Source organism: Choloepus didactylus, chromosome 15 (genome assembly GCF_015220235.1).
Source record: "Choloepus didactylus isolate mChoDid1 chromosome 15, mChoDid1.pri, whole genome shotgun sequence".
NCBI lineage: Eukaryota > Metazoa > Chordata > Mammalia > Pilosa > Megalonychidae > Choloepus > Choloepus didactylus.
In genome coordinates this window covers 18,825,935-18,848,513 of record NC_051321.1, presented here as the reverse complement: position 1 = coordinate 18,848,513, position 22,579 = coordinate 18,825,935, and the positions used below count along the sequence as shown (strand labels likewise).

At 37.4% G+C, this 22,579-nt stretch overlaps 1 protein-coding gene across 1 annotated transcript in view; it reads left to right on the top strand.

Annotated features, from left to right (window-relative positions):
* The first annotated feature begins 8,450 nt into the window (after nt 1-8,450).
* The window catches only part of FAM160B1 (family with sequence similarity 160 member B1), a 40,444-nt gene continuing 26,315 nt past the window's right edge, over nt 8,451-22,579 (top strand). The window contains exons 1-5 of the mRNA XM_037804325.1: nt 8,451-8,805; nt 15,503-15,581; nt 19,479-19,648; nt 21,565-21,669; nt 22,099-22,221. Of these exons, the coding sequence (XP_037660253.1) occupies nt 8,761-8,805; nt 15,503-15,581; nt 19,479-19,648; nt 21,565-21,669; nt 22,099-22,221 (522 nt within the window). The 5' untranslated portion in view covers nt 8,451-8,760. The remainder of the gene's footprint in view (nt 8,806-15,502; nt 15,582-19,478; nt 19,649-21,564; nt 21,670-22,098; nt 22,222-22,579) is intronic.

Here is a 22,579-nt window from a genome sequence, read left to right as displayed (position 1 = left end):
TGTAAGAAGTTCTAACAGTTTTACTTCATTTAGCAGAAGCCAAATTTGGGTTCAGATTTTAGCCAACCAACCATGTAAACTATCAGAGCCATTCTCACACCCATGAGCTAGTATTTTGACTCTCGAATCTCTGCTTAGTGAGCCCATATCAGTAAATTTGGCCTGATCCAACTTTATATTCCTTTTACCATGATCTCACACCCTTAAAATCTATTCCCATACATATTCCTTAAGTTTCTGTCTACATAAATTGGCAAAACCATACAATTCTTCTGGTACAAATCACCTCCTCGTGGGTCCTTCTTTGTATCTCACTCCCTGGGCTCTGCTGGAACTCGAGTCTAGTTATAGGTCTAGATACAAGGAGAAGTAGTGTTGGTAGGTCCTGAGGAGGATCAGAAATTTCTTGACCTCAGAGGAGGCTATTATATATTCTTCAAGCAAGAAGAGACTAACCTAACAAAAGTGGAAAGGCTACAAAAATTGGGATAAGAAAAAGTAGAAAAAGCTACAATCATAGTAGGAGACTTAATCATACCCCTTAAAAGCTGATAGAAAAGCAGACAAATAATCAGCAGGGATAAAGAATATCAGAACAGTATTAACAAACTTGACTTTCAGAACTCTGCACCTAACAATGACCAGAATACATACTTTCTGATTCCATTTTATGTAAAGTTCAAAATGAGGCAAAGCTAAACAATGGTGTTAGAAGTCAGAATAGTCATACTCACGGTAAGATTTGATAACTGGCAACGGGCATTAGGAGGCTTCTGAAGTGGTGGTTGTCAGATCCCAGAAAAAGAGTCTAACTTATAGAAGGAATTTCTGACCCAGGGGCCCCACAGCTTGTCTCATAGAAACCAGATGGGCCATAAAATATGGGTTGAAGGTAGTTTAAAAACTCCAGTCATGGTGGCACCTATGGGACACCACTCAGTGTACACCCTTCCCGCCCAACGCGGTTTTTTCTTTTTTTTCTTTCTTTCTCTTTAAAAATGCAGCTCACAGAAAGAGAGCTGGAGCGATTTTCTTTCTTTTCGCTGGCTCCCACCAGCTTTCCTCCTCTAATCTTAAACTTTCTACTTAAAACTTTGACTTGCCACCTTGTGTGAATTCTTGAATGACTCCGACCTGACAGTGGTAATGCTCCCTTTCTTGAGCTGAGGACCGATTACTCAGGTGGTTCACATTGTGAAAATTTAACAAGCTATACACATAAGGAATTTTCTGTATTTATCATATTTTCATTCAATTTCTTACATTAAGTAAAGGGGAACTGTCCCAGTTTGCTAATGCTACTGTTAGGCAAAATATCAGAAATGGACTGGCTTTCATAAAGGGGGTTTATTTGGTTTACACAGTTAACAGTCTTAAGGCCATAAAGTGTCCAAGGTAAGGGGCATCAACAATAGGGTGCCTTCACTGAAGGATGGCCAATGGCATCTGAAAATCTCTGATAGCTGAGAAGGCATGTGGCTGGTGTCTGCTTTCTCCCAGGTGTGTTTCAAAATGGCGTTCTCCAAAATGTCAGTGTCAGCTTCCAATGGCCATCTTCGAAATGTGTCTCTCAGCTGCAGCTAGCTCTGAGCTCCTTCTGTCTGAGCTTTTATAGGACTCCACTAAACTAATCAAGGCCCATGCTGAATGGGTGAGGCCACACCTCTGTGGAAACATTGAATCAGAGGTTGCACCCTAACCAAAGGTGTCACTCACAGTTGGATGCGTCACATCTCCATGGAAACAATCTAATTCCCATGAGATTGGAATAAAAGATTATGGGTTTTTCTTGGGGAACAAAATATATCCAAGCTGGCACAGGAAACTTTGGATTTGGTAGGGTCGAGAATTATTGCTCTGGATGATCTGACTTCTGGCTCCTTCCCCAACCGCATATTCAACTGCTTTTTCTCCTCGATCACCTGTCTACCCCAGCCACACTGGCCCTCCTCAAACATGCCAAACTCTTTCCCATCACAAGGCATTTGCACTTGCTGTTCTCTCTGCCAGAAATACTCTTCTCTGTACTATTCACATAGCTAATTCCCTTGCTTCATTCATATGGCACCTCCTCAGAAAAGACTTCTCTGGCCACCTAATTTTAAATGACATTTCCCCAAATCATCTTCCCTTATTCTAGTTTATTCTCTTCACAGCATTTGTCACTGCATGAAATTTTATTGTATGTTTGTTATTGGTCTTTCCCACAGGACATAACCTCCATGTAAAGGCAGGACATTTATCTTATGTACTCTTCTATGTATAGGATCTAGAAAAGATGTGTGTGTGTATGTGTGCATGTGTGCATACATACACATACACATTTCTAGGAGTTGCTTTCTTTATTGTAATTTCCTAGTCTATGGGGTGAGGGTGTATCACTCTTAGTCTATACTCAATTTGTGGGACCTCGTCTTCCCCTCTAGGCTTCTTTTACCCCAATCCCCACAGAACAGTGGGTTCCCTCAAAAACAGAGCCTGAGACAAAGACTAGACTGTTAGTAGTTTACTTGGGATCCCAGGATGTGAGGAAGTGGGGGAGAATGAGAGAGAAGGAGAAAAAACATAAGAGGACGATTGAGGTCACCACTCATACTCAATGCAGACTTGATCCAACTGCAACCTCCAGAGAAGGGTTCAGAGCACCAAAACAGTTTCCCAGTATTTTCCACCAGAGAGACAGGACACTGGAGTATTTATCTGCCAGCTTCCAGCCCCCACTGGTTAAGAGTTGTTCCCAGAAGCACTAACTCCATTGTGTTTTTTGGAAAAAAACGGCTCTCCTTAAACAGAGAATTTTCTGTGGCAGAAATCCCAAAGAGAGAGGGTGGTATGGGACTGAGGTGAAATGCTGTTACCATGAGCTGAGTCTGAGCTTGCACAGAACTGCCCACTGCAGCTGCAGTTGAAATCAGAAGTGGGCCAGGGGTATGTGACACAGGTCACCCCAGGTGTCCAAGGAGTTTTCAGTTTTTCTGTAAGGGTCTGAGCTCCATCAGCTTCCCTTTTGTTTCTGGGAACAGCTAGAGAGTTGAATTCAGGAAATGAAGCCTGCACTCTGTGCTAATTCACCATTTTATCTTGAATCAGTCTGCCAATTTCTGAAACTCAGTTCTCCCTGAATTTTTTCATGAGCTCCTCTTCTATCTCCCAATCATTAAATGCAGGGGGTCCTCAAGTTTGTGTCCATTCTTTATTTGCTTTGACTATCCCATCTCACTGAACCATCCTTTTCATTTCTGCATCTCATTACCATCTTTAAGAGACAATTCTCAAGTACGTATTTTCAGTCCAGATCTCTCTCCTGACTTTCTAATCCAAATTTACCACCCCATAGCAGACATCTCCACAGAGATGTCATCATAGTGGTTATCAAACCTAACATAATAGAAAACCCATTCATTACCTTTCTACTAATCCATGTCCTCTATCTCAATTAATGGCATCTTCACCTAACCTCATCCAAGCTAGAAACTCCAGCAACATCTTTGACTTCTCCCTCTTCCTCATTCCTTATATTCAATCACTTGCCAAATTCAGTAGATCTTACCTCATCTTTGAAGTCTATCCTTCCTATGCCCATAGTTACTGACCCTTATAAGCTTGTGTCTGAACTGCGAAAGCATCAAAAATGGTTTCCTTCCTCTAGTTTCTCCCCTTGACAAACTTTGGATTTATCAGTTACACTAGCACACAGTTTAGTCAAGAGGTTTAACAAGGTTTGTTATGAAACCAGAGGACTCCTAAATTCCCAATTTCTTGCTTAATGGAACCAACCTCATTCAATACTTTTTAGTGATCTCTTTTATAATTTAGTTCCTTGTCTTTAAGTAAAGTGCTTAATGTTACTTCCTGGTATTTCTATTTTGAGCATTGTTTCCCCACTATGGCTAATACGGATTTAGTCCTCTTTTGCACATACACACCCTACTCCCACCACAAATCCATCCTTTCGTCTTCCTACAACAGCAATATTATAATTTTAATGATATTCAGTGTTTACATTTATTATGATTATGTAAATGCTATGTATAGTTGAGCCATGAAATATACTATGATTACTTGTTCCTGCACATTTTATTTTTCCTGGTGTTAATAATGACCTAGTTTTTTTTTTCTTTGCTTAGTTTCCTTTGTATTTATCCCTAATTCAACATCAAACTCTCCTCCTATCTTGTAATCTGCTCAAACACATTAGATATTCTACCTGTCACTTTCATCTTCTAGAGGAAATCTCTCCTGGAGCCTTCTGACCTGCTCCAGTCTGTACTAGCTGGTGGCTCTCCCAGTTTGACGTTTGTTCTTGCCATCCTGGACTCCGCTTCACCATTACTCTGGGAATTTCCTTCCCCTCTGTCCTATGGTGGACTCTGTTACACCTGGTTCCTTTGTCTTTCTCCTCCTTGGTTTACTCCATGAGTTTTGATGAAGCATATCTTCCAGTAGTTTCCCAAGTAATTGGCTTATTTTACACTTACTTACACTTCATTGATAGTTTATGTTGGTATAGAATTCTAGGTTGGAAATAATTTTATCTCAGAATGTTGACACCATTGCTGCATTGTCTTAATTCACATGTTGTTGAAAAGTATAATGCCATTGTAATTCTTCATTCTTTGCATGAACATGTTTTCTTTTTTTCTTTTGTTGAAAGTATTGTAGGGTCTGTCTTTGAAACTGTTGTTCTGAAATTTCACAAAAATGTACACTGGTGTGGGTCTGTTTTTATCTATCACTCTGGGTACTTAAAGGACCCTCTCAATCTAGAAACTCATGTCTTTCAGATCTGGAAAATTATATTGAGTTTTAGTTTAATGATTTCCTCCCTTTATCCGTCTATTGTCTCTAATTATTTGGATCCACTGGATTTTCCCTCTAATTTTTAAAAATCTTTTCCTCCCATTTTTCACTTCTTTGTCCTTTTTGCTCTAATCTTTGGGAAATTTCTTCATTTATTTTCCATCCTTTTTATATTTTTTCATTCTATTATCATTTTTTATTTCTAAGAGTTCCTTTTTGTAATCTAAATGCTGCTTTTTTGTTGTTTTTTTAAATTCATTTTTATTGAGATATATTCACATAGCATGCAGTCAAACAAAGTGCACATTCAATTGTTCACAGTACCATTATATAGTTGTGCGTCCAACACCAAAATTAATTTTTGAACATTTTCATTACCACGCACACAAAAGTAATAAGAATAAAAATTTAAAGTGAAAAAGAACAATTAAAGTAAAAAAGAACACCGGGTGCCTTTTTTATTTTATTTTATTTTATTTTTTTTGCCCTAAACACTGCTTTTTAAAATGTCTTCTTTCTCTGAGAATATTGATAGTGTTTTTTTCATGTTTTCTTCCCTAACTTTCCCTATCCATTCAGTGCAAGTAACTCACTTTTTCCAGGTTTCTTTTTTGTCTTATTTGTTTCTCTCAGTCTCTATCATTAACGTTACAAGCTTTCCTCAAATTTTTGATGACCTCAGGCTGTCTGATCATATTTACGAGAGCTACATTAAAAACTGATTGAAGGCTCTGAGCATGTAGACGAAGATTGTCGACTGGGGACTGCACTGTAGAGTCTTCTGGGTTCCCTCTGTCAACATCTTCAGATCTTCTCACTTGGACTAGTCCGATTCTCCAGAGAAGACCCTTCTAGTCTTCCACCTGGAGAGACCAACCTGATGAGTGTATTCTGGGACTCAAGAAGAGGATGCGGGTTGGAAATGTGTGTCTCAACAGTCACAATGTTAACTTTCACTTTATGCTCTTTCTCCTTCTCCTTCATTTTTCCCCCCTCCTCAGCATGGAACCCCTGCTTGCTTCAGGAAATAATTGGGAAAGGGACAATCAGCCAACCTACTGCAGTGGGAGGGGGTCTAATTCTAAACAAAACTTTTAACCCATCCTCCTATTTTCAGTCCCATTTTTACCCTCCCTTCCAGAGGCACCTAATGCCACCAATTCCTGAGTCATTGAGAGGTTCTGAGATGTATTAATATATCACTTTGGTTCTTGGCTTCTTCATTGTTCCCTTAGGAATCAGCTTTCTTGGTTTAGGCACATCAGATACCTCTTCTACATCTACTTTCCAATTCTCAAATCCTGTTGCTGTTATCTCCTCGTCTAATTTATTTGTCCTTTTGAGTTTATACATTGAAAAATCTCTTTACTGTCATTTTAGTGGAGTTTGGGGAGGGAATGATGTTAAATTTCTGCATTCAACACATCCTTAGCCAGAAGTCTGCCAATCTTTGGAAACAGGTAACATCTAACTCTATTTCCCCTTTCTATCTCTTTCCTCAACTCCATCCCAAATGGGCTTCAGTGTTATGAGTTTTCTGTGTCCTTACTGATTAAAGTTCATTGCAGAAAAGAACTGAACAAATTCATTCACCTTGAGGTGTAAGGAATGACGGAGTTTAATGAGTTGTGTCTCCCAAGGGTATATTAATTTTAGCAAGGACTAAATTTTTTATTTGACTAAGCCAAAGTAAGAAAGGAATAAAGTTCTAACTGAGGAATTTTGGGCAATCATACCTAAGTGTTTTGGCATCTAGGATCCCTCTCTTGTGCTTTCTCAAACTTTTAGATAGGTCTAACCCTGCCCATGCTTAAGGCTGTTAGTGTACCTATAGGCATTCTAGCATAAGAATAAGAAATGGGAATCTCTGCTAATTTATAATGTAGTCCAACTTGAATGTCTGGAGCCTAGATATCAGTAGATGTATCATCATCCTAATTATTGATATTAATCTAGAGCACAAACATATATTTTATTGTGTTTATAATAAGTATACAAAGACAAGCATCACCAAATGCAGACAATTCTAAGTAAGCCTATTATAAACAAACTTCCTCATACAATTAGTGGTTGTAAGGCATTATGAAAATACAAAATGCCATATAAATGCGTGACAATTAGGCCAGGAAAATAAGTAAGATTAATAACATGACTAACCATCTTAAGCCATGTGAATAATAATAATAATAAAACATTGTGTTCTTGGTTGAAGCAGACACAATTAGCCAGAATTTGATAAGGAGTACATTTCAATTTGTAGCATACAACAGAGGATGTCTTCAGCTTTGTAGGGGACTAACACAGAAAATTAATGTCAAATTTACCTGCTATTGACCACAGCAGGCATATAAGCAACAAAAACAACAGGGAAGAAAAGAAGACAGGACTAGTGAGTCTCCTTCTTAAATCTTGATTGCTGGCCCTATTATTTTGTTAAATACTACTAATATCAATAACAAAAAATAATGGTAATAGTGAATGCTTATTTATCTCTTACTACGGACAGTGCACAGGGCACTGTTGAAAGTGTTTTGCATATATTAAGTAAATCCCACAACAATCTCATGAGATAGGTGCTACTCTCCCTAGTTTACAGATGAATAAACTAAAGCACAAAGAAGTTGAATAACTTGCCCAAGTTGAGTGGCAGAGCTGAAGATTTAAACCCAGACATCTCCAGAGTCTGGATTTTTCACCCCATTCCTTATGGCTTCTGCCTTTTCTACCGTTTTTCTGCTCAGCTAATTCAATTACAAATTACAAATAGTATCTTCACCACTGATTATGCGAAACTTACTCCATCCCATCTTATTAAGAACTTAATGATCCTTTTGATAAAATGCCAATACTACATAAAACAAACACAAAGTTCTCCAGGATACAAACATTTTCATAATTTGTATCAACCCAAATTAAAATATACCAGCGTCAACTGTATATCTTCAAGGATCGACTTATACATCATTGCACGGTATTTTAATAAGCTCCCATCCATGTGCTTACATTGTAGCTTCACTCATCTGTCCTATGTAATTAGTAAAATCCCTACTGATTTTTTCCTTCACAATGATTTTGCAGTATCATCTAATAAACTGAATAGTAAACGCTATTCTGAATGTATTGCACCTATCAAACATGTAACATGTATGGTATTGAATTATTTAACTGAACCATCTTACCATTTGTCCAACTGGAACTTCTTGTTTTAATGTTGAAAAAAAAATATATTTTACAGCTAGAAAGATTACTTCACCTGCATTATATGGTTTGTTCTAATTGTTAGCAATTAAACCCGCGGTTTTTGTTTTTTTTTTTTTGCCTTAGGAATACTCTGCTTTTTCTTACCAGTTTTTCCTATCTGTCCTTAAAAGCTGAAGCTCTAAATACCATTTACATATATGGCTACATTCTCGTACAAAATCAGCATAGTATTTCCACTGGGGAAACAAATTGTGTGAGAATGACCGAGAATGGCCATGTCTGAGGCGCCCCGAATCCCGGGGAAGTTGGTGGCTCTCACCCAGGCCTGGCCGCCGCCTCTCGATGCCTCTCCAGCCCCCGCGGCGTCGGGCTGCCTGGCCGCAGGGTAGGCCTGGCCGGGGCATCCCCGGGTCGCGGCGGCGCCCCCTGCAGGCCGCGGCGGGCAGAGCGGGCGGAAGGAACCGATCTGGGCTGCCACCGTGTCCCAGCCGGCGCCACAGCCGCAGCCAGAGCTTCGCTGGGCCCGAGTCCGCGCTGAGCGCCCTCCCCGCCGCCCGCCGCGTCCCAGCGCCCGCCGGAGCCGCCCGCACACACCTGAAGCGGCCGGGCCGGGCCTTTCCTCGGCCCTCTGCTCGTCCTCCCCGCCCCGCACCGGCCTTCACTCTGGAGCGGCCCCGGCAGCCGCAGCAAGGACGGCGGCGGCGGATCGAAGAGCTCTCCAGGTCGTCCCGGGAGAGGCTGCTGCAGTCCCGGGACAAGATGTTCTCCAAGTTCACCTCCATCCTGCAGCACGCCGTGGAGGCGGTAAGGCCGCGGGCCGCGGGCGCACGACAGGCCGGGGATGGCGGCGGCCTACGCTCCCTGCCCGCGCCAGGGAGTGCCGGGTGGCCTTGGCCGGGCTCTCGGCGACTTCGGCCCGGCGGAAAGGCGAGGCCCCGGGCAGGCCCAACCGCACGCTGCGAGGCCGTCGGGGACGCCAGGGGCTTGGAGCTTGGGTCTGCGCAGGCCCCGGCCTTTCCTCCCTTCCCGGGGCCGGAGGGGATCCCTTTCCCCACCACGGGAGAGTGGGCGGGGGTGCCCGGGGAGAACCGGCCCTCCCGGCCGGGGGTCTGTGGTCGCCTCATTCTTCGGACGGAGTCAGGGGTCTCCGGGGCACCTGCCGGGGCTTCAGGGAGCTCCCTTGGGCTCCATGACCGTTAACCTTGTACGGAAAAAAAAAAAAAAAAAAAGTGGCCAGCGCCGAGTAAGACAAAAGAAACGACCAAACACCGCTTGGGCTTGTTTTTTATGTTTTGTTTTGTTTTCTTTGGGGGGGGTGGTTGTTGAGGGAGGTGTGATCTTGCAATGGAGAGACTCTGGCGAGGAAGCAAACAGCCGACCAGAGCCGGTTTCATAATCCAGCTAGCTTTTGCTTTGGAAAAGTGCGTTTGCGGCCGAACTCAGCTGGACGTTATTGATTGATCAGAAATAGGAGTTTGGTGGCTCATTACTGATCAAGTATGCTTTAGGCAGCTGCCAAACTCGCACAGAGACCATCTGTTTCCTTTCTTGTCTCCTGCCCTGTCTGGGCTCTCTGTATTTACTCTACAATTGTACTCTCCTCTGAGGGTTTTTAGACACCAGCATAGGAGACATTATCCAAATATCCTAATAGACTGTTTAATTAAAAAGAAGTAACTGAAGTGAGAATGTCTTGCTGTTGTTTGTTTTAATAATCAGAGAGGACTAGTTGTTTTACTTAAGTTGCTTTACTTTACTCTTGGGAGAGTTGCCCAAATTGAAAATGTATCGTGTAAAGAAGCTATTACTTTACTAATTTTTAAATGGCATTCTCTTTCCATGTTCAGATTATGTAGTGTAGCACTTTAAAATACATGCAGCTTAAAAAAAAATTACAGTAGAACAATTTTTATGAGCAGGCAATAAAAAACAATTGAGAATTTTCAGTAATGAAAACAAACCTTAGTACAAGTGATATTTAAATAGTACGTGGGAAATGTTTAAAAATGTAGCTCTACTACAAGCTCTTAAGAAAACGTGTTATCAAATTAAGACAGACAGGGTTTTCATAATTGTAAACACATGAGGGAGATGACAGTTGGAGACTTTACAGTGCAATTTTTAGTTTTCCTTGCCTGTACACATTCAATTAATTTACAGCAGCAGTATATTAAAATAATTTAACTAAAGTTTGTAAAAACAATGGTAATTACATTTTGTATTCTTTAGTTGAAAATACCAAGAATTATTTCATTTTTAACATTGAATATAGCTTAATATTGACATAATTGGGAATGCAAATTTATTACATCATCTATATCCTTTACCTATCAGGTTGATATTTACAGAAGTGATACTTAGAAAAAGAAAAATGGCTTTCCGGCTCTCCCAGTAGAGACTCTTTTGTCCTGAGGCCTGGGTTTTCTGTCCTCATTATTTTATAATTGCATTTATTAGCATCTACCAAATTATCCATGGAAATTGGCTCTGTCTCTTTGATAACGAGTCTCTGGTTCTCTATTTTGGTGAGGTCAGTGAGAAATGCATTACATTTAGAAATGTAATGTTTTGATTTACTTAATCTTTTGAGCCATGGCTCTCCCAGGTACCTTGATATGATGTTAAATCAAATGAGCCTTTTTTTTGCATGTACTAACTTTTTGTTTTTTCCCTTGTAAAATTCTCTCCTGGGAATGAACTCATGTAGTGATAAATAAGCCCATCTTTGTGGTATATGAAGAATGTCCTTTTGTAGTACAATTTTGGTTTCCAGTTATTCAGTTCTATTTATTTATTTGGTTGGTATTTTCTTCTATAAACTCATTTTACCTTTCTTCAATTCATTTCATCAGCTTTCTCTGAATTCCTTTTAATTTATATGCTCCGTTAGCATTTTCTGATGCATTGTTCCAGTTAACATGCTTACCAGGATTAAATAGAAATCCTGTACCTGGATGCTAAACTCGACCATTTTTCAATTGTTTCCTTGTATGAATCTGCAGAATAATGTTTTCCCAACCATTTTGGAATTATTATGTTCTAGGTTTCCTTATTCAATTAGCTCAACCTTCAAATTGTTTTATAGTGTTGACCAGGTGCATATTCATTCAAATTAGGCTTAAATGTAGACTCTTCTTTATTATTTAATTAATGATTTTTTCCCCAGTTATTGTTGACTTTTTACCAGGAGGAAAAATGTATCTAAGATATTTTCAAAGATTAGTACTTGGAAATGTGTTCTTAAACTGATAGACTGCTTTTTTTTTTTCATTAAATTCAGTTTTATTAAAATACATTCACACACCATACAATCATCCATGGTAAACAATCCACTGTCCACAGTATGATCACATAGTTATGCGTTCATCACCACAGTCTATCTCTGAACATTTTCCTTACATCAGAAAGAACCAGAACAAGAATAAAAAATTAAAGTGAAAAAAGAACACCCAAATCATCCCCCCCAACCCACCCCATTTGTCCTTTAGTTTTTATCCCCATTTTTCTACTCATCCATACACTAGATAAAGGGAGTGTGATCCACAAGGTCTTCACAATCACCCCTTGTAATCTACATTATTATATAATTGTCTTCAGGAGTCCAGACTGCTGGGTTGGAGTTTGGTAGTTTCAGGTATTTACTTCTAGCTATTCCAATACATTAAAACCTAAGACGTGTTATCTATATAGTGCATAAGAATGTCCACCAGAGTGACCTCTCGACTCCGTTTGAAATCTCTCAGCCACTGAAACTATTTTGGATAGACTGCATTTTGAATTTAGCGGAGAAATTAACAGCTCGATCAAAAACGTGAAGTGTAATGTGAATTCTTGCCACCCTTTTCAGGAATGACAGTTCTTCCATCAGTATAGAAATGATTGGCAGTAAGTAGCCAGTCTTATGCAATGGCTCTGTCCTGTTAGCCAGTTGCCACGTGCCACAAGTCTGAAATCAGGCTTCTTGTAGTTCTCAGGTTGGATTGAATTATTTTAGCACAACTTCTCCCAAGGATAAATAAAACACTTTCCATTTAATACAATTCATTAAGTATTTATTGAGGGTCTAGTCAGTGCCAGCTAATCTGCCAGGGGCTAGTTCATCTTAAACTCCAGGCACTTTTATGCCTGAGGGCAGGTTTATTCCAGAGAGGATAAAGGGTAGTGCCAGGGAAGAAAATTTTATCTGTTTTAATTAATTCAATGGGAGTCATCTATCAGAATTTGAATGAAAGGCTTTCTCTTCAAATTATACTTAAGAGTTAGTTAATGGTGATTGTTGAGACCAGCAATTCTTTAAAAACCCAGTCTGTCCTGAGAATTAAAACCTCAAACAAATACAGTGTTTTCCTAAGTATATTCTTTTCCAACAAGTAATCTGTAACTTCAGTCTTTCAATCATTCCGTACGAGGGAAACAAGGTATACTTGTGTTCTTATTCATGAGTCTACAGTCTAATTTGGGAGATAAAACAAATATAAAGATAGTAGTATAAGGAGTGCACAAGAGTGTGGTCTAACCCCTAGACCCAGACAGAACAGGGTTCCAGTCCTATCTCTTTGTCTCTTTACACTGGACAAGGTACTTTGTCATTTCAGTTTCCTCACTGTAAAATAGAAATAACTACACTTACAGAATTGTTGTGAAGATTATATGAGACAATGCACAAAAAAATGCTTAGTGCAGTGCCTGGCATATACGTTAAGTGTTCAGTAATGTTAGCCACTATTATTACTATTATTATTAATAGATGAGTGGTAGAGCCAGTGAGATCTGCAGGAGAAAGGGAGCAAGCACTTTGGACTGGAGGAGTTGGAGGAGGCTCTGTGGAGGAAATGAGACCTGAGCTGAATTTTGGAGAGGCAGAGAAGGAGTGGATGGATGTTAGGAAAATAGGGGAGAGGAAGAAGCATTTAAAAAGATCTGGGAGAGGACTGTTACTTGTAAGACAGCAAGCAGACATGGCTTTTAGAACACTGGTTTTTATCTGAGTTATCAATGTAGATCTTCTTGTGCAGTGGGTCATTTTGGAGGAAGACTCCTGGGTTTCTAGTTTCAAGCAGTATCTGAGCAAATAGTTTATCAAAAGAATTTAGGAATTTAAGACCATGCAGCATGTGTAACTTAGTGGCACGGTTCCTAGCGTATAAGTACTTATTAAACAGCAGCACTGCTAGGTCATTCAGTTATTCACTCAGTAAATATTATCTAATGCTTGTTCTGTTCCATCACTGTGTGAGATGTTGGGGATTCAATGAGGAGAAAAACCCCAGTTCTAGACCTTGTAGCATTTACAGTCTAGTGGAGGATGGATAGAAAGGGCTAGAGAGACAGGTCTGTGTAGTAGTGGCTATATTTTAGGCAGAGAGAGTCTGTCAAGGCTTTCCAAAGAACATGATGCCTGAGTTATGCATTTATGACAATTTTTGGTTGATAGTGATTATATGAATTTTGTTTTCTTTTTAAAAAACTTAATCCCTGTGTTGTAAAGAGATAACTCAAATTGGAATCCCATTGTGCTTCTTTATACACTTCTCTTCCTTTTTTACCCAAGAGTATACATGTTTTTATGCAATGTTAAAACAGGAAATTTGCATGTTAGAAGTAATAACGAAAGAGGGAGGTTTACTAGGAGATTTTACATAAATAAGGGAATGCTTCATTTTGGAACAAGACTGTTACCTAAGTTATTAAGAATTTAGAACTATTTAGGTGTCTACTTAAAAGGTTTCTTATTTAAATATAACTCCAGAATGTAAAGTGTTTTATTTCTCCTTGGGAGAAATTGTGCAAAATAATACCATCCTGTTTTGAATTTGATTGTTATCTACAGCAAAGGACCTGACACAAATCTTATGAGATCTCTGGTCTAGTGACTTATCCTTAAAATAGAGTTGAGTCCCATTGGTGAAATAACCTGAAACAAGGATGCTGTAATTCTTTATGTACCCACGAGATTCCCTTGGAAAAATTGAACAAATCACAACATTTACATTTAAGAAACTAGATGTGTTTCTCAAAAGAATAGATTTTATTTTGGTGTATCCCAGTTGTTAATACTTGTAACTCTATAAAACTAGTTTTTTTAAAAGCTAGATCCAAAAATTGAGGGAATTTTGTGTATCTTGAAGATTTTAAAAACAAGTAGCTGATTAAAACAGATTTTCCTTCTACACATAATTTTTCTCCCCATGCTGTCCTTGAAGTAAAATATCCCAGAGGTTTTTACTTCTTTCTTAAAGAGCTTAAAGTCTTTTTTTTTTCTTTTTTCTGTAAAGATTTCACAGCATTGTCTTTGAAAATGAGATGAATACTTAATTCACTTAGGCCTGTACTATTAGAAGTGATGTGGAAGGCAAACTTGAGGAGAGTCTACATAAAGATTTGATGGTTGCTGAAAATTTTTCAGTTCCATTTTTTTTCTGTCATAAGTACATTTTGGTTAAAACACCCAGGATGTCTATGACCAATGTTTATAATTTGCTTAATAGTTAGGAAATTGTTTTGACAGGGTTGCCTGCTTTGAGGTTACTGCTGTGGACACCAAGAAATAAAAACGGAACAAGTAGAAGTATGGGAGTAACATGACCTCTTTGAGATCATCTAGGTCATCTGTTTCGAATGAAGTGTATGTAAATGGAAGATGACAGTGCCACATTTCAGGTTCCCAGAATATAATCTTGTTTGTTCTTGACTAAACCTGGTCAAGTCTGCACTTTCTGACCAAAATTTATTGACTGAACTGGGACTGGGGGGGAGCATGCTCTTTCTCTCTTTTTCTCTACCTTTCTACCTCTCTCTTTCTTTAAGGAAAAGGAAATGTTGTAAAAGGTGCATACAAGTTTTTTCTATCCTTTTACTACACATTTGACCTTCTTGTAGGTTTGGTATAAGATGGTGAAATGGGTGAAATTTTGGTCTTAAAACTTCTGAAGTAAATTTAAAAGTTAAAATATAAAACATTTTGATGTTGTGGAATTTAAATTGGTAGTTTCTTGTTCATGTATTATTTTGCTAAAAACATGCACTGCCTAGTCCAGACTTAAAAAAAAAATATTTACAGCTATGTATTACTGAAAGTCGGGAACAATTTAATCTGATTACGAAGTTGACTTTGGTATGTGTTTGTGATGATGTGTAACTAAGTACGTAGCAGCTTTTTACTATTTTCATTTCAAAGTCCTAGGTACAAAGATCCCTGGTTATCAATAATTTTAGGTTATTGATACTTTCATAGTAGATTATTGGTGTGTTTTCATTTAATACAGTTCTTTTGAGGCTATATGTAGTTAAAGTTTAAGGAGAGGGAAAAAAAAGCCCAATACTGTAGTTTAATAATTGTATTGATAAATGTGTTTTTCCTCTTCCTTAATAAACCATTTTTATTTTGGAATTGACTCATTTTTATGTACCTTATGCATCATAATAGACTATAGCATTATATTTATGGGAAATTTTTAACATCCTTTTCTTAATTGTGGTCTTTTTGTGTGCGTCTGTATAGCTTGCACCTTCTCTTCCTTTACAAGAAGATTTTATTTATCACTGGAAGGCAATTACCCATTACTACATAGAGACTTCAGGTAAGAAATAATGATAGTATTAATTAGACAGAAACTTTGTGAGATACTAAAATATATTTTAAATAAGTTTTCAGTTATTTTGTATTTTAATTTATAAATAATTTATTTTACCTTTAATTCATCTTCAAGAGTCATTCAATCATTAAAAAATGTATCTATTGAGCACCTTCTATGTGTCAGGCATCGTACTAGGTACTAGGGAATAGAACAATCAAACACAAAATCCCTGTCCTAATAGAGAATATATTTTGATTGGGGGAGGCAAGCAATAAATAGGCGAATAGATATAGTATATCAAATGATAAGAAAAAATGAAGCAGGATAAGGGGGAAAGAAGTGTGTTTGCAGTTGGCTCTTTCAGGTTAGAGAAAGCCTCACTACCCAAGGTGACCTCTGAGCTAATCTTAAGAAGAGAGGACCTGATGGATAGCACCCAGGAAGAGTACTGAAAACACACCTGGAGGCAGAAGCTTGCAGCATGCTTGGAGTATGTCAGGAACTACAAGGAAGCCCATGGGTCTAGAGGAAAGTTATGGGGGAAAGTGGTAGGAGATGAAGTCAGGTGATAGGGAACCAGATTCATATAGGGCTGGAGAGATGATGATGGCTTAGAACAGGATGGAGGGGGTAATGATAAGAATTGCTTGTATACTGGGTGTATTTTGAAGGAAGAATTGTTGATGGATTAGAGTTGTGGATAGCTCCAAAGTTTTGAGTTTAAGCAATTGAAAATATAGAGGTGCCACTTACTGAGATTATCTAGGGAGGGAGGTGTTCAGGAACTGAGCCCTTGAGCTTAATGTGTAGAGGTTGAGAAGATGAGGAAGATAGCAAAGGAAACTTTGCTTTTGCCAGTGCCTTAGAAGAGCTAAGAGATAATGGTGTTCTAGAAGTCAGAAAGGAGAGAGGGATTAATTATGCCAGATGATGCTGATGTCAAGTTATGAAGACTAAGAATGGATCATTGGGTTTAGCCACAGGAGCTCATCAGTGTCTTAATAAGAGCCATTTTAATGGCAGGGAGGAGAACGATAGCCTGATTGGAGTACCTTTAAGAGAAAAATAGATGGACAACTTTTATAGACTGTGTATAGTTTGCTCTTTTTGAGGAGTGTTGGTGTAAAGGGGAGCTGAGAAATGGGGTAGCAGCTAGAGGAAGATGTGGTCTCAGGAGGTTTTTATGTTTCTGTGTTTTTTTTTTAAGATGAAACATATTGTAGTTTGTAATTTGATGGGAATTATCTAGTAGAGAGGGAAAGGTGGATACAAGAATGAGATGAGACAGTTTCTGAGCATTTTTAACCTATTCTTAAGTAGGCAACGGTGGTGGGATTTAGGGCACAAGTGGATGCATGGCCTTGAATCAGCCCCTGGGCTGTTCATCCATAAAAATAAGATGCAAAGCTGAACATGGGTGTATAAATGCAGGCAAGGAGTGGAGGTGGTGGAGGGAGTCTGGTGGCATTACCTTCTAGTTGCTTCTGTTTCCTCAGTGAATATGAAGAATGGAGAGTGAGTGGGGGAATGTGGATAAATTAAAGGGCAAGGGTCTGCAAACTTTTTCTGTAAAGGGTCAGATAGTAAGTGTTTTAGGCTTTGCAGGCCATATGTCTCTGTGGCTACTGTTCAACTCTGCCATTGTGCAAAAGCAGCGGTGGATGATATGCAAAAGAATGAGTGTTCCTTTGTTCCAATATTTATAAAAACAGGTGGCATGGTTGAATTTGGCCCAAGGGCTATAGTTTGCCCAACTCTGAAGTTGGGATGGGAAATATAGAATGTAGGGAAATACAGAGGTAAACACTAGGGATATACAATATGATTAGACATGTCATTTAACTGAAAGGGAACATGAAACAATGAGAATAGTTGATATGGCAAGCTGATGGGGTCATAGATGAGTTTTCCTTTAAAAAAAGTCCTTTATGTTTGTGCAGTAAGTAAAAATCAGAAAAAAAAATCCTTCACTTGTAAAATATACTTTCTAACTTCATTTGGAGGTTTACTCAGGAGATCTACAGAGTTGTGTTTTGAGAAGGGCTGCCTTTTCAAATGACTGTTCTTAGCCTTGGGAGTTTTCTTTACCTCCCTCTGTGGTTTTAAGGAAATGCATAAATTCTTGCCTTAAGTGACTTTTTGCAATTTAGGGGGGGAAACAAGTGTGTACATAACGAGAAATTATGGGACAAATATCAAAATCCATCAGATAGTTCAGGTACAGAGAGGACAGAAGGGAGAGGTAGAAAAGGCAGAGTCTGGCCTGGGTTTTAAAGGATAGTTAGGAAGTTGCGAGGTGGGTAAGGAAAATAAAGATATTTCAGATGGAAAGAACAGCATATGCAAAGGCACAGAGAAATTTATAGTTTAGGAATGATTACAGTGACAACAGGAGCTTAGATTTTGTCTTGTAGGGAGCTAGATTTTAATCCTGTAAAGTCAAATTTGTAGTTCATTCAGTTGTCATTTGAAAACAAGTCTTTTTGGTCATTTTTACCCCATAAATACCTACACTCAAACCATGCTTGACATTTCATTCTTTCCTGAAGGATTTATGTAAAGTCTGTCATTTATAGATGAAAATTCATTTTTAGAAAGTTAATTACAAATAAGTTTACAAATTATCTTTTATTAGCACTAGGTTACTCATTTTAGAAGAATATAAATTGAGGCACTGGACATAATGCTTTACATACATTGTTTCATTGATATCACACAACCACTTGGTGTTACTTTTATTATCTCCATTTTACAGATGTTGGTGAGTGAGGCTTAAATAATTTGCCCCAGGTCATCCAGCTAGAAGTGACAGCCAAGATTTGAATCCAAGTTGTCTAATACCAGGGCCCATGATTTTAACAACTCTCCTGCACTATAACACATTTGTCTCTGGGGAAACAAGGATGATTCTTCACTTTCCGTATTTTCTCCCCAAGGCTTAGTGTTATGCTTTCCTGTGTGTGTGTTCACATATGCATATGCAGACATGTACATAGATTGAGCAACGTCGTCCCATACATAGCATAAGAGGATGATATACAAACTATGGAAGTACTAAGTAAGTGAAATAGAGACACAAGTAAGAACTTGGTGTTTCCTAATACATTTGTATGTATTTAAACATTCTATAAAACTTCACATTTTATTAGGAGTAATTTAACCCTTGTAAAATTAGTGTAGGTTGATAAAACATGTGATTGTCAAGACCAAATATATGTAACAATAGGGATTTTTATTTTAAAAAATCGGTAATGTTTAATATTCTCCTGAGAATCAGCTTTGAAAGACAAACTTTGGAAATAACTATCTAATAATGAGGGGAGATGTCAGAAATTTTTAGAGAAGGTTTTTCTTTTGACTCATCATATCTTTATAGATGAGGTGGATTAGGGGCGTTCAAGTGACTTGCTTTCCCAGTATTACAAAGCAATGCACTAGCAGTCAAAAGCAGAACTTATACTCTCCATATATCTTAGGTTATTCAGTTTAATGTTCAGTGTTAACTAGTTTTTAATAAAGAGGCTTAAAATTCAGATCTGAAGTAGCTAATAATTGAAAACAATATCTTACACAAAATTACATGCAGAATTTTGATGATACATGTATTTTTCCTGATCATGTTCCCATTACCCATATAAATGACTGTTACTGAATTATTTTGGTTAAATATTATCTTATAAAATATATTTCATAATATTCAGTTTTTGAATAAGGATGTGGCAAAAAGCGTTACCTGAATTCTAGCAAAGATACTATATATATAAACCTCACTTAAGTATGTAGTTGAGTTTTTTCTCAGTTTGAATAAGAACAGGGAAATATAAAGAGTATTTTAGGTGCAAATATGCAGTTTAAAAATATGTTTTAGTATTTTTTTGATGAATTTTTTTTATTGTTTAGATGATAAAGCCCCAGTGACAGATACAAACATTCCATCTCATCTGGAACAAATGTTAGATATATTGGTACAAGAAGAAAATGAACGGGAATCTGGAGAGACGGGGCCGTGTATGGAGTATTTGCTTCATCACAAGATCTTGGAAACATTATACACATTAGGGAAAGCTGATGTAAGTTTCTAATCTATATCATGCTATTGGACCTGTAACACATGCATTGATGTTTTAGAGATAAGCTGCCAAGTACCAAATTTCATTAAAGAAGTGTATATTGAGCATAGCAGGATTCAAATTAGTATTATGCAAAAAAGGAAAATTGTGTGGCCTGTATGAATCTGACTTCCACAGAGATAGCAAATCTCCCAAATGTTCTATACAACAACTTGTAGTTAGGCTGCTTCAAATTACGATGTAAACATATATGAAAATAAACTCATTTACATGTGCTCAGATCAGAATCAAAGGAAATAAGAAAGAATCAGTGAAGACTTACTTACAAAAATGGGAATTATTTTGCATGATCTCAAAAGAGAATGTCCCTGATGATTGTGACATTAACTCTGCTGATGAGTGAAGGCAATTCAAAATGTTAGGCTTAATGAATCTCAAAAAATCTTTGCAAAGCTGATATGATATAAATAATACTTTGTGCAGCACAACTTTCAAATTACTTACAAAGACAAGTTTTGAAACCATGTGGTATTGTGAGGGGAGGGGAAGAGCCTTGGGTTCAGGTTAGGAGACCTGGCTTCCAAGCTGGCTTTGTCACTAACACGCTGACGTTAAACAAATCTCTCTGGTTAATCCCCTTCCTCTCTTCAAGGAGGAGGCGATTGCCAAGGAACACCACTACCCCAACTCTAAAAAAGTCTCTTGTACTGTTATGTGAATTTGTATAATTTATGTAATTTATGTTATGTAAATTTATATAATTTATGTAAAAATAAAACTAAGAAAATAAACTAGTGGACATATTTAAACACTGAGGAGAGTTATAACTATTAGTATTAAGGACAATTCCCTTTTAATAAAGTGTATAATACTCCAATTTATTTTTAAGTATTTATTCAATTTATATTTTCTAGGTAACACACCTGCTTCCTAATACCCTGTAATTCATTCCACTCCTCCCTTCTTCTTCCTGCCCTTTGGTGGAAAACACTAAATTAAATTAATATAAATTGATTTTTGAACATAAAAGTTATGAATTTTACTACCAGTAAATTTGTGTTGATATAGGTGGTTGTGAATATTTGTTAGTATTCTATCTGAATATTTCAGGGTATTTGGTATCTTAAAAAAACATTATTGTGTTTAAGATTATAGTTTATACTTTTTCCAGATAATATGTCTATAATGATGCTTTGGAAGTATTCATTTTGTGACTGTATTTTACATGTAAAACAGCATAAGCAGCTTAATTAAAGACATACAGCCTTGCTAATTTGAATCCTCTTAATCCAGAAAATGAGCAATCATCAGTTTTATCTACTTTCCAGCAAATATTTAAAATAACTGGTATGTTGTAAAAACATCTTTATTGTCTATTGCCAATAATAATCACAATGTAAATAATTTTGTGCTTGTTTAAAAGAGTTGCTAGAATAAATCACAGGGCAGTTTATACCATAGAATTCCTTTTATTTACATATATGTGTTAGAAAGCTTTATTTATGTTTATGTTATCTAAAATGGAAAGTTACTGATTATCTGTCCTTAGTGTGAGTGACAAGGCCTTTGCTCTGGCCAGATAGTTAACTGTTTCATGTTACCCCAGCATTTAGAATGTAAATAGGTTGACCTTGTCTGGACGAAACTCTCAACAACACTTTATCACCATGCCTTACATTGGTCTGTGGTCCCACATGCTCTATTATACTCTGATGTGTAATGTTATTTCTAGAATGCCAGTATTTGATTTAGTATGTGATTGAAAATTTTATTTCTGACAAAGTCATTAAGTAGTTAACATTTTGTCTTTTGAGAATGGAATACATTCATATAAATTCTCTCTCCTAATTTTAAAGTTTTTGAGTATGTGTTTATATTGTCTGTTGTTGTTTGTTTTCCTTTGTATCTATACCCAGTGTCCTCCAGGAATGAAACAGCAGGTGTTGGTATTTTATACAAAGCTTCTGGGACGAATCCGGCAGCCGCTACTTCCACACATTAATGTACATAGACCAGTGCAGGTATTTTGTTCCCTATGCATAAAATTATTGGCTTTTGTTTCTTCTATTATAAAAATAATTTTATATGATTTTTTTCTGAGAGTAAAAATAGTAAAGGAATTACTCTAAAAATAACATGCAAATTAGAAAATCTTAAGCATTCATTGTGCTGTGCATGACATACTGATGCATGTCATGTCTTTATATTACCCTTTTAGAATTTTGTACTTTAGACCTACAGCTTCTTTATTAATAATAATAAAAAAAAATTTGTACTTCAATTGTTTAAAAACTTGCCTCCATAACATCTTAAGGAGTTTACTATGTACCTCATTTAAAACATATTTGAAGATTTTAAGTACCATTAAAGTAAATGGATGGCTATTTAAATACTTGCAAAAAGAAACCTAAGTTTTTGTTTGTTTGTTTGTTTTTAATGTTTTTTGACAGAAATTAATTCGACTCTGTGGGGAAGTCCTTGCAACTCCAACGGAAAATGAAGAAATTCAGTTTCTCTGTATTGTGTGTGCAAAGCTGAAACAAGATCCCTACTTGGTTAATTTTTTTCTTGAGGTATAGTACATTTCTAGTCAGCCTTCAAAACATGCTTATATTAAAATTATAATTAGAATTAAATACTGTGAATAATATTAAAAGGAAACACATTTTGGGCTATCAGCTTGTTTTACTTCCCAGAATTATTTTTTATATACAATCACTGAAATTTCTTGAGGAAAAAGATCTTCAAAGAATGAGTAGAGTATAATAGTTTTGCAACTGTGGCAGGACAGATATGGACAAACACAAAACTTAGAAAGAATGCAGCTTTAAGAATAGAGAAGTTTGCGGAAATTTATAAGAAACTGTTTTTTGCCAAGCTTGCTCTAGTGTGTTGTGTAGGTAATCTGGCCTGGGGTGACGATGGTGTGTG